The following is a 13,243-nucleotide window of genomic DNA, read 5'->3' as shown; positions in this document are numbered from 1 at the left end:
ACTGCATCCTTGGCGAAATCTAGGACGATTTGTTATTTCTTCATTCCACTAGTACTTACCGGAGATGTAGTGTGTGCATACAAGCTAAATCACGTGCACATCAAAGTGTAGGAAACAACTGTATGTGCCATTAAATGACTCTCTAAAACCACTAAGTGAATATCCGACGTTCTTCTTGACTTTTGACATCTCAGTTAAACAAATAAAAAGACTATCCGTGGCTATTCCCTATACTTCCCTTCAACGGTTATGAAACAAACTTAATATATATATATATATATATATATATATATATATATATATATATATATGGAGAGAGAGAGAGAGGAAGAAGAGGAGGAAGAAGAGGAAAAGGAGGAGGAGCATGAGGGAAAGGATGGTGAGCACTCTACTCTCTTCATCTTTAATTTCCATGCCAATCCCTCTCAAACCCACCATGCTTAAACGTTGGGAACTGATTATCCCTGATTGTCATATACTGATTCTTCCTGCTTTCATATTTCCCATGCTTGGCATTCCTTCTCAGTACTGGTAAATTACTGTCTTAGGAAACAGTGTCCTTCACATGACATGAGAGAGTAGGACACTCTTTGGAAAGAGGAAGGCCGCTGGTGCAAGGTGGGGTAAGAAGATGATAAGCAATATACATGCGTATGGAAATTTCATAAGGAAACTAACTCATCGTTCCGTAAATCAGTATACACTAGGAGTAAGGGGGAGGGAGATGTTACCTAACAAAGCCAATCACATGGAAAATCTTTAAAAGCAATGGTCTTCTTAGACTCTACTCCACTCAAACAACCTGTTTTCACAGCAGATAGCCCAAGAAAAAGTTTAGACACTGAATTGATACTGAGGAATCTTCTCGAATGCATCTCTGGTGTCTTTACACAGTCATTTCTACTGTTCTTCCTATAATAGAGTCCTGCCAGTTAACTCTTGATTTTTGTAATTCTGCATCTCCTTTCTCCTGGTATTTTTCTACCCATTTGATTCCAATCTGTCTACATCTGCAGGTTAAAGGAAGAATCTTCAGTTTGTCTCTGATATTTCCATTTGTAGTTGTGCTTAGAAAAGCACCATGGGCTTTTATCCCTCTCAGTTTGTCTATCTCTCCTTGAGCTTTTGATGTGTAAAAGTACAAGTATCCAAGTAGAGTGTATTTAACCATTCAATACATAGACATTGATTAAGAACTTACTGTCTACTGTTCTAAAGCTTCTAAAAAACGTTAGATTCACCATTAAAGATCATGAAAATTTTTGTTAAATAGTGGCAAACTCCTCAAAGAAATGTATCTAAAGTCAAATTAATCCTTTTGAAAAGATTAAAGAGCTATGTAAAAATTTTAACAAACTATTGGTTAATGAAATTTGTATTAAAAAGGTGGGAAAGTTAGTAGAAAGCCAAACCATTCAGAAAGCTATCAAAATTATGCAGAGTGGTGTAGCAGTATGGAATCAATGTTGCCTAATTCAGTTCACAGATGGACCTATAACATATGAATTCATAAGTGCACATATGCTAGTTAAACAATGAACTGAAAAATACACAGTCTCAGAGTTTACTGAAATATGAATCACAGAACAATGAATATTTTATGCCAATAAAAAAGAATCACAGAGAAATGTTTTAAAGATAGCATATAATATCTTTTGTGACATTTAATAAAAATTTGTATGTAGAGTTTTTCCCTTCTTTTCCCTGACAGAACAGTTTAGAAGTTGATTGATGGCTCCTTTACATATCTATATTTGTGTTTCTTTACTTTAGTGACTTTCTAAAATTATATTTAGGACATCTGTAGTTATACCAGGAAGATAAAAGGTGATTATTTTTAGACATCATATTATTGATGACAGGCTTGCAGAAAGAAAATGCAAACATAAATTTTAAATGCCTTTTGGAAAGAATCAAAGTAAAAACATTAACATAATTTCCCAGAAACCCTGGCTTTTTTTTTTATTACCAAATTTCAATATTCCCTCCAGGCAAAGGAACAGCTACTTCAAAGATTTATTTGATAGTGGAATGTTTGATTTCTCTCCCAATGTGAGTTTTCATTCTACCAGAGTGTACTGTGATTTGAATTTTGAATAGGCTCATTACTAAGAATTTAAAAAATAATAGTTCGATTTTGGCAGACTAAAGAATTTAACCAAGAGCAGCCGTCCCTAAACAGATTAAATAAATTATTACTACACTGCACCAAGCAGTCCACCCAGACACCAGTCGCCTTGACGACGGACCAGCCACTGCTCTGTGTGGTGGGGACTGGGTTGAACGTCACTTACCTGCCTGTCCACCTCTGGGAGCAGAAGCAGGAGATATTGTTGGAAATGCTGAGGAAAGGAAGCAAAGGTGTGCTTGTTTATTAATGCCCTCAGGTTAGTGTTGACGAGAATAGAGCCAGGGGTTTCTATGTCAATGTCCTCAGCTTTGGTCCATTTCAAGTGTCCTGTGATGAATAAAGCAAGAGTTAGGAGTTTACCACAGAGTGAAGATATACGTGCACGTGAACACACTGGACCTATGTTATCCGGTAATGTGTTCATTTCTATCACTTCTAAAATGATTTCTGGAGAAGAAATCAGAAGGTAAAACCTTCATTAGGAATGTTTATGTCTACCTTAGTTATATTTCAATCAATATTTATTTGAGTCAAATTAGTACCAAGGGTGTTTTATTTATTTTTTTTATTGGTTTTGTTTTTCTAAAACAGCATCTTAAACTTCAATAAAGGCCGGCCTTAAGCTCACTTTGAATTCAAAGTGGCCTTGAACTTGTGGCAATCCTCATGCCCAGGGCTCTTGAGTGTGAGGTATAGGTAATTTTAAATTGCAAATTGACCAGAATTTGCAAAACATTTAGAAGCACAAATAAACATATTTTTGTATATTCTCTAAAACTTAACTCCAATAACAGCAGCGTATTGTTAATTTAATTTTCTGTCTTTTTCAGTTCAAGGCAATGAACACAGGGGGATTGAAGATGCTCTCCCACCGAGCTACATTTATGTTGAGTATTCTTATTTTAACAAGCAGACAGCAGCAACATCAGTTGTGTTTTCCCACCATGTTTCAGGCAGTGTAGTAAGAACAGATAGCTTTACAAGATTTCCATTCAAGGTATTTTTTGGGAATGATAATTTAATAAAGAAATGCTGATAATAATTCCGTATGTGAGATCTGAGGGGCGAGTATACTGCTCCAAATCATTCCACAAGTCAAGGCACACTGGTATTCACTGGAATCTGTGTAAGGCTTCCTAACTGGAATCAGAACAAATGAAACACACTCTAGGTACTGACAGGTGATAATTACAACAGAAGGACAGTTGTCTGGAACTTGACCTACTTATGATTATGGAGTATGCTTTGACTCAGAGGTCAGTACCTCAGGGTCTCTGAGCTCCCTGTAGTCCAATGCCTGTGCTGCTGAATAAACTTTTGCTAGAACACAACTTTCCTGGTGTTTTCTAGATGGTTCTGTTGTTTGCTTTTCTAAAATGACGCTTAGCGGAAGAGCTGTAATAGAGATCCAGTCCAATGTAAAACTTCTACTACTTATTTACTGGTCTTTTACAGAAAACAAATGAACAATGTGTTGTTCACTGTTTTAGATGATTAAACAGAAAAGTAAGACTAAAGACAAAAATGCAAGTAACCTTTGTCAGTTGTAAGTCTTGGCATTAGTCAGGACTACAGAAAGTTCTCTGACAAACGTTGAGAACAGAAATAATCTATGGGCATAAGGACAAGCATTTAGGAGGCTGCCTGATACTATGTTAATATAGCAAAGGTAGCAGTGTCTATGACTACCCAGCCGTGGATGTTTAGCCCAACTGACAACGCCACATGTGAACTCTGTCTTGTGGGTGGGGCTGAAAAGCTACTGGCAACTGAAGACTGCTGAGAAGAAAGTTGTTTCTGGTTTTGGTTTTTGTCTTTGTTTTTGCTTTTTATTTTTTCATTTAATGGTTGTAACCATTAATAGGCTTCCCATGTCTCACGGATGGATGGCCTTAGACCCATATGCATGTAGGCAATGCTAACTATACAGGTTTAAAAGAGAGCCTGTGAAGTGGGAAGGCAAAGTGGTGGTAGTGGTGTATGGGACACATTGAAGGTGGAGGGAGGTACCTGAATGGATTTGATCAGACAATGATACATATATTGAAATTCTCAAGCAACAGATTTAAAATAAATACAGGGACTCGTATGTGCAGTCAGAATGCCCATCTACGGTGGTTTGAGAAAGAGAAAAGGCAGCGAGGGCAGAGAGGCGATACGTAAAACCACTGAGGGCAACATGCTTCAGCTTTTAAGATAAGTGCTCTCAGCGAGAGAATTCATGAAATACACGTCCTCATTCCGATTTCCATCTGAGTTGAAATCCGTCCAAACATCAATGGAAATTCTTTACGGCCGTTTTATTCGAGAAATAATCATCGGGAATGGTGGGGGATGCGGAGGACCTTTGTAATAAATAACAGAAACAGTGTGCTGTCTTCACAGGACCATGAGAAAACAAAGACAAACTTGGGATTTTGTTGTAGCTGGGATTTCCAAATGTCAACATCTAAGAATGTTTAAAGATCTCAGACAAAAATTCTGTTCCTAAGGGAATCTTGCTGATCAAGCTACTACAGGCTTTCATCGACCAAGAGTTTCTACCAAAGAAGGGGATAAACAGCTCTAGCAGCACTGGCGAACTAGAAGTCGTGTGATCATGGGTATGCCTATATAAGTGCTAATTGTACAGAATAATACCAGTGACTGACAGAAGTTAAAGCGAAGCAGAAATGAATTATTTGTATGAAACTAAGAAGGTGTGTGGAAAATGAGAATATGAACATGGGCACTGAGAATAACATTTTATAAGTAGCCTCAGAACAAATACATTTCCAAATTAGTGAACAGAAGAGAAACATCAGCCAAACAGCAGGCACTGAGGAAGATAAAAGAAAAATTAAAATTGAGTCCAAGAAAACTAGAAAAAACGTAACCAAAATTTTATATTAGAGTTAAAATGTAAAACGTCCAGTAAAAGCTACTCTTTTCAAGGGAGAGTTAAAAATTCACTTAGATCTAAGTTGAAAAATACTAGTAACAGATTTAAACCAACAAAAAAGGAACATCACCAAGAATAAAACTGACCATCCAGACCATGTGTAAGAAATAAAGGCTTGGGGTTGGGGATTTAGCTCAGTGGTAGAGCGCTTGCCTAGCAAGCGCAAGGTCCTGGGTTTGGTCCTCAGCTCCGGAAAAAAAAAAGAAAAAAAAAAGAAAGAAAAAGAAAGACCCGAGCTTCTGCATACACAGAACAGTCTCAAAACACAAAGCTGAGAAATAAAATAGACCATCATCACATTGGTAGGAGAAGTCTCAAGAGATATGGCTAAAAACTAAACTATAAACTGAATTTAAAAAATGCAGAAAGCTTTCATAAAGCAACTCACATGCAATAAATTGAATGAACACAGGGAACTTCACTAAGCTGTTAAATGCAGGCATTGTGCTATTTGACATTCAAGAAACAGCAAGGAACTATACACCACAACCGGCTAGTGACTCTCAATAAATACTTATCTATATCATAAACCACATCTCTCTGTCCAAAGGAAAAGAGTTCATTTAAGCTTCACAATACCAGGCTAGCAACCCTTCAAACCTCCACATATCTAGTATATGTTGTGACATTCCAAGGGGTCTACAGTACTTCCGAATTCAAAGCAAAATAATGACAGTGTTTATAAAAGTGCTTCTCAACAGATTTAATAACTAAATTGCTTATTCTAGAGTGGGAGAGAAAAAAGTTTGAAATTCATGAGTTAAAAGCACAAGTCATTAATTTAAAAATCAATCATTGAATAAAAACTCAACAGAAGAGTTAATTATATGAAAAAATAAGAATAGAGATCAATATGGTAAAAAAGAATAATGATATCTATCAATATAAAGAAGACTGATTTTTTAAATTAAGCTAATGATATTAGAAATTCCTGAGAAGAAACTGCATAAACATAAGTAGTAATAAACAGGGACATAGTTCTCAATTCATAACTGATTTAATGGGCAAATAAAATTAAAACAAGATATTCAAGATATTTTGATTCTTGCTAAATAAAGATAAACCAATTTATTGTATGTATGTATTTATGTGTAGGAGGGAGTAGGCATGTATGTAGATGCATGTGTGCATGTATGTGCATCTGTGGGTAGTTAGGGATGACAGAGGGAGTCCTTCAATTGCTCTCTACCAAACTCTTCTAGCGCAGACTCTCAGGGAGGCGAGGGAATCAGCAGTTTGCTAGGCTACATGACGGTTGAGTCCCACAGATCCTTCTGGGAACTGGGATCGCATGTACGCCTTCATGGTTAGCATTTTGCAGGAGTGCTGGAAACCAAACTCAGGTTCTCAGGCTGGTACAGGAAACACTGTATCTATTCAACCAAATCCCCAAGCCCTGAACTATTGTAAGTTTATACATTTACTAAGTTAACTTTAAAATAGAAAATAAAGTTAAACATAAAAATGTTATTAGTAGGCTTCCTTTCACATACATACAATTAACAAAATATAAAGAACTTAATAACCAATTTAATGTATCTGGGGATCACTTTACCTTTATCCTGAACTCTATAAAAGGAGAGGAGAAAGAGGAGGGAAAACAGGAGCTGCCCAGTGACACAGTCATTTATAACTGAACTAAATAAAGATACGTGTCCAAAATGTCCACCTAAGACAAAGCTAGGTTTTATAATTTTGAAGAAAAAGACAGAACACATTAACTAAATTTGCTCTTACAGAGAATGTTTTAATTCCATTTTAATTATCCTTACACATGTACTCTTAATTGGCTTAAGAACAATCCAATTATATATGATCGTCTTATCTCATTAAAGCCGGCACTGCACATCTCCCTACAGTGCCCACAGAAGGCAAAGTATGAAGTCACTTTAGTGTCTAATTCCCAGACACTTAGCCTAGAGGGCTGTGGCAGCAGAGGCAGGCAGAGAAGACCATAGTAACACTGAGTTACTGAGAGGCAAGGCCATAGTAACACTGCATTAGGTGGCCCATTCCATGATAAAAATCAGGAGCTTGTGTCCAGCCAAAGTCCTGGAAATTCATCCTCTGTTGTAATGTACTCAGAGAATTCTGCAGTCACATCCCACCTGGACACATGAATCAGGAGCAGTGTGCTGGCCCAATCAATTCTAGTGTGCCCAATGTCTAAAGAAACCCCAAAACAGGCCTCTGAGGAGAAAGGTAGTTCTTTCAGAGTGTAGTTTTAGGGAAAACACTGTAACAGGTGATAAAATGTGGAGTAATAAACCCCCCAAAACAACAAACCCAAATAAATGAACTGGATGAACAGTCTAACAGGGAGCTATGAATGCAGCGAGCAAGGAAGCAGGGTTTAAGGAGTGCAGGTCTGTACCCAAACCTCCAGCAGTCAATTCTTCCCTTTTAGTACATCAGCTCTCAGGACTGAACTCAGGCCGCCATGCTTGGCATCAGGCATCGTGATTTGCACAGTCATCTTGATAGCCCAGCTTTTCACAGTTCTAATGACTTCGGAGAGTTACAGATTGATCTTAAGGCACTGTTTAAAATTCCCATCCATCCATTCTTCCTTCCTTCTCTCCCTCCCTTCCTTCCCTCCTCCCTTCCAAGCTATGTCTAAGAGACAATCCCTCCAAAAGGAAAACTCAGTTCTCTCCAAATTCACTGGCAGTTTCTTTGTCTCATACGGCTTTGACACAGCAAAAGGAAAAGGGAACTTTAAACCTTCTGGGTCTCCTTCACACATATGGTAGCTTGTGATTTTGTGTTTTGAGAGGGTTCTTTGTGTGTAAGAACAAGTGTGCCTTGTGCTTTTCTTTAGCACTTTTTCTTCTGCTCATTTGTTTGTTTTGTCCTAATGTCACTTTGTTTTGTTTTGCTTACTTTATTGTTATTCCATAGATACCTGTTTGTTTAACAAAAAGGGTGTGGATTTCTAGAAGAGGGGAGCTGAGAGAAATCTTGGAGGAGTTGGGGGAGGGAAAACTATAATCAAGATGTATTGTCTGAAAAAAAATCTTTTTTTAATAAAAGAATGAAAAAAATCTTGTTTATTTATCCTAAAATTAATCTGATTAGTACTTTTTAATTAAAATAGAGTCTTGGTATATGTAATCTCTCGGAGAATAGTATTAAACAATGCCAATTAATCATCAGGAAACACTGATAATATTTTGAATGAGATATAGAATTATTATCCAATTTTCACATTGATTTTTCTGCATGAATTTATGTTTTAAAATATGGAACATTTTCTAAAACCAGCAGAGTTTTAATTCTTTATTACAAAAGATTAAACAAAAAACATAATGTTGGAATGAATCCCAGACTTTGGGCTCAATGAGGACATTATTAAAACTCCCTCAGAGACATCCATTAAAAGCTCGGGCTTGTTTAGCAAACAGTTTTAAACTCCTACTGTGTGAATGGGTAAAAGGAAACAATGAAAAACTGGTTTAGGTCAGTGACCCTGAATTTAAGCCACTTACGTTTAAGCCAGGGGGGAGATGTGAGAAATTAAGAAGAGAAATCACAAAGGAGGGAAAGGTTAAAAACCAATGTGGAAGATAGGCTGGCAGAAGCATATTCCGCAGAATATGACATTGATAGATGAATATGATTTCATCTTGGGGCACGCAGAGAGAACTGGGTAACAGTGACCATGGACCCAGGTTCCCAGACTCCAACTGTGATGCTATGATACATGCTGAAGAGGGTTTGCATAGGTGAAAGGAGGATGACTGTTTCTGCTGGTTCAGCTATTAACTCCAAACTCCTCTGAAAGTTTATTAATTGAACGAAACACAAAAGAAGCAGCAAGAGAGCGTATGCAGTGAACCCATTTAATGGGTACCAAGGCAGTAAGCTGACATGTTACAGTAATCTCAGAAGACTCACAGGCGAGGCTAGAAGTGAGCTTATCCTTTGCTGAGACAGGGAAAGGACATGTGTTAGCCTAACGTGGACTGTCACAATCATATCAAAGCCCACAACAATGAAGCAGCTCTCTGAGATACTGAGAACACATAGCTCAAAGTATTTCAGAGTCCTCTCCACCATGCCTGATTTAGAACTAGAAGAAACATCAACGGGGTGGTGCTTTGCCCTGACTGCCACATGGTCAGGAAAACGGGAGACCAATCGTTACTTTTTTCGCCGCGTGGATTTACGCCATCTTCCCAGGTAGAGTTAGTCAGAGGTTGCCCAGACAAATACTCACAGTCTCCAAGTATAACCTATGCCAAGAGCAAAGTTGTGCAACAACAAGGCTGTCAAGACTGGAGGACTGTCAAAGTCTATAACTATTGTTTATTGCTGGCACTGTGACTTAAAAGTGTACTCCAAGCCCTCTCCCAGGGTAGGTGGAAATATGATGTGACACCCAGACCTGTAGTAAGAACTTCACTACAGAGTTATTAGAAAAATGTACATGTGTGCAATGTGTATTTGAGTAACTCATTAGATTCCAAGAAAGATGTATACCCATACTTTGCTCAGGGTGAGTATCATTCAATTCTATATATAAAAAAAAAGTAATTGCAACAGAATCCGAGAAAGCACATGGGGATAATTAGAAGTGACTCTATCCCACCAGGGAAATCTCATCATGAGAATGGAAATTTAGGCTTATGCTATGAAGTCTAATTTTGACTGCATTTTGTTACAGCATTACTAATTTAAATTAGGAGAAACTTATGGTATATGTTCGAATTTAGAATGGTTTCGGCGCGTAAGAATTTCTTTAATGCCACCCCTACTGAGAGAAGATGAAGTAAGTTCAGACGGCTTCTGAGACTAAAGGGCATCTGAGTCAGGTCAGAGAAATAATCGAGCCACCACCCCCCCCCCCCGGCCCTGACCTCCACATGATGTCATAGCTTGTGTGCACTCGCTCACCACCACCACCCAATGAATAATAAAACAATTAAGAAATGTCTTCCTAAAATCTGAGTGGCAGTGGTTTATCGAAGGTTAGTATCGTGAGGTTCTTTCTTTCACATCTTCCCATTTTTCATGTATCCTGTTGGCCTCTACTAAAGGTTAGTGGGCATTGCCAACTGATTACTGTGTACACTTACATTTCGGGTCATAAAGAATGCTCATCTCTAAAGACACAGATTCATCCAGGAGACACAGTCCTAGGGAAATTACTTCTTTATCTTACTGACTGACTTAGCACCTTCAGTTGACATAGTCACCCATTCCTTTATCCAGTATTCTCTCAGCGGCCAAACAGAAGTTAGGCAAAAGGGTGGGGAGCATGGTCTCTATCCTCAGTTACCCAATAGCACTGTGACAAGGAGAGCACCAAAAATCCTGGCTCTTAGGGAACATATTTAAAAGTCAGTATCTGGACTGGGAAAAGGACTCAGCAGGTAAAGGTGCTTGCCGACATTCCTGGAGGCCTATGTTCGAGCCCCAGGAATCACATGCTGGAAGAGAACCAACTACGAGACGTTGCCCTCTGACCTCAGACGTTGCCCTCTGACCTCCACATGCACACCTTGGCTTTGTGTGCTTACCCACCACCACCCAACAAATAAAAAATATAAGGGAAAATTTTTAAATATATTTTTAAAAACTGGACAAGGTGATTTGTCTGAGGATGGATAGGCTGGAGGTTTTCTCCTCGATGTCTCCCCATTTTTTTTATACCATTGACATATGTTAGAAGGTTGATGAGCACTGACAACCTCATTTGCATAAGATAAGCCATTGTTAGCTGCTTGCTACCTTAATCAGCCACAGTTCCTTCCCAATCACCATGGATGGTTGGCATTTTACAGGTTTCTACTTTAGCAGACTTCTTTTAAACCCCACTATTTTTGTTTTGTTTTCTTTGATGGAGGGCTGGCCTTAGAACTCTAGCTCTCCTTCCACATGCAACTAGAGTGTGTGCACTGCAACCCTCAGGCAGACTTTGAATGTTATATACAATGAGCTTGTTCCCCAGTGACGACGACAGCCACTGGATGCAGGGTAGACAATCTACCGTTCACTTCCTGTCTGAGATGAACGGTTCAAATTAGACGTACACATGCCTTAGCCTGGATCTTGGCTGTGATAGTCATGAGGGGGCCTTCTTAACCTTCTGGGTCTCAGAATGATTTTTCAACAATAAAATGGAAATCATTTCATTCTATAAAACTAAAGAATTAAGTGACACAAATATATCAAAATTTAGTCAGCTGAGTCCAAGTAAAAGGTCACGTGAGGTATTTGAAATCCATAATAGCTTTCAGTACAGCCCAACATAAAATCATAAAGTCAGTTAAAATATTATGAATATGTTTTGCTCCTTGAGTATGAAGTTCTCCAAGTTTAATCTCTGTAGAAGACAATGCCTTGTCTTAGCATAAAAGGTTGACACACCTGGCCATCCAGACCATTAGCCATGAACTATGAGTCTCCACATCTCTCTAATAAAACAGCCTCATTATTTCTACTCCTTTGTCCTCGTGTACCAGAAATCTAAGACACTACCCCAGCCTAACTATGAACATGTGACATGGCCAGCGGTGTGCAGGGTTGCCTAGAGAAACCTCCTGTTACCCTATTTCAATTGACCCTTGGAGCAAAACGACAGCAACAGAACAATAAATCCCAAAGCAATTCTGATTCTCTCTACTTGAGTGTGGACTTCAAGGTGACGACTCTGACACAGGAGATCCAGACAACAAACATACAGGCCTGGACCTTCTGATACAAAAACATGACCAAAGCTGGGCACGCCAAGTAAGAGCCTTCTGGGCCTTGTGCCTACACACTGTCTTTGTACGTCATTTACTTACTGAAGTTGTAGTGGATTATTAATTAATCAATTAGTTAATTTTGAGACAGTGTCTTACTATGAACCATGTATCTCGGGCTGGTCTCAAATTCATAAAGCTCGAGCTGCCTCTGCTTCGTTAATACTGGAACCAAAGTCCTTCACGACTCCCGCCCAGCTTTGCTTTGGGAGATGTTCTTGCCATATAGTCAGGGATGGCTAGATTTTCACTTAGAGTTTTATTCCTGCCAAAGCTCCAGTCTTGGACTCCTGAGCATTAGGATTACAGAGGTGTGACACCCATCCTGGCTAGCATACTCTTTTTAAGGAAATGTCACTGATCTTTAAATCATACCTGGATTGGTCATGAGAATGAATGAATAATGTGTATGTGTACATTGGCATAGCTGTCATTCTGTACGTGTCATTCTCATTTTAGGAGTTGCTTAAAGCACTCAGACTGGAAAACACTATCAGTGTGTATACATGCATGGTGATTATTCAACACACAGAGATAAATTTGGCATTAAAGAGAATAACTATAAAACCTTAGAAATGATGGGAAATAGTTAACTATGCAATATTAAAGAGTTAAATTGAAATTTGCTACTCTTTTCCTATACAAATTCCATGCTTTTGAGTGAAAGCATGTTCCAGGATTTAGCAAAATTCCTAGCATTCAATAAATGATGAATAAAAGTACCAAAACCAATCAATCAACAAGATAAATGTTGGATGATTTTAAGAAAAAGAACCTGTGAAGAAAGAGTTCTATATTGCCAAGGAGGAGGAAGGGATAGTAAAAGTTCAGGTCACTAAGTTTACGGTTTTTACTGATCACTGTATCAAATATGAGTAATAGGGATTGCACACACACACACACGCACACACACACACACGCATACATACACACGCACACATGCATGCACACATACATACACATGCACACACAGACACACACACCACACACACATGCACACACACACATGTAACATGCACACACACGCATGTGTGTGTACGTGTGTGTGTGTGTGCATGTGTGTGTGTGTGTGTGTGCATGTAGAGGCCAAAGGCAGACATGCAATATCTTCTTTGATTCTTCTTCACTTTAACTTTTGGGAATAAGGTCTCTCACCAAACTGCTCAGGAACTGACTAGTTTGGATGACCAGCAAATTTCCGATGTGCCTGCCTCTATCCTCACTCCAGACCCTGCCTCTTAGCGCTATGGTTACAGACATGCAAGACCATGACCAGCTCTCGTGTAGCCTTAACCTTTTGTGGTGGGTACTTTATTCACTGAGAAACTTATCCACTATATTCATCTGTCAGTTGTCCCTAGACGCTAGGTTATGTCATCATTATCTCTAGTCATTGGTGAAATCGAGGGGTCCAGTGCACAT

The 13,243-nt window shown here is 38.7% G+C and overlaps 1 protein-coding gene across 1 annotated transcript in view; it reads right to left on the bottom strand.

Moving 5' to 3' along the window:
- Asxl3 (ASXL transcriptional regulator 3) overlaps positions 1-13,243 on the bottom strand; it is a 107,918-nt gene that overhangs the window by 62,937 nt on the left and 31,738 nt on the right. Inside the window, exon 6 of the mRNA XM_087593606.1 lies at positions 2,295-2,458. Within this exon, the coding sequence (XP_087449732.1) occupies positions 2,295-2,458 (164 nt within the window). The remainder of the gene's footprint in view (positions 1-2,294; positions 2,459-13,243) is intronic.

The sequence above is a fragment of the Rattus norvegicus genome, chromosome 18 (assembly GCF_021556685.1).
Source record: "Rattus norvegicus strain SHRSP/BbbUtx chromosome 18, alternate assembly SHRSP_T2T, whole genome shotgun sequence".
In the NCBI taxonomy this organism is placed as follows: Eukaryota; Metazoa; Chordata; class Mammalia; order Rodentia; family Muridae; genus Rattus; species Rattus norvegicus.
Note: the sequence above shows the minus strand (reverse complement) of the source record. Positions and strands in the feature narration are given on the sequence as shown.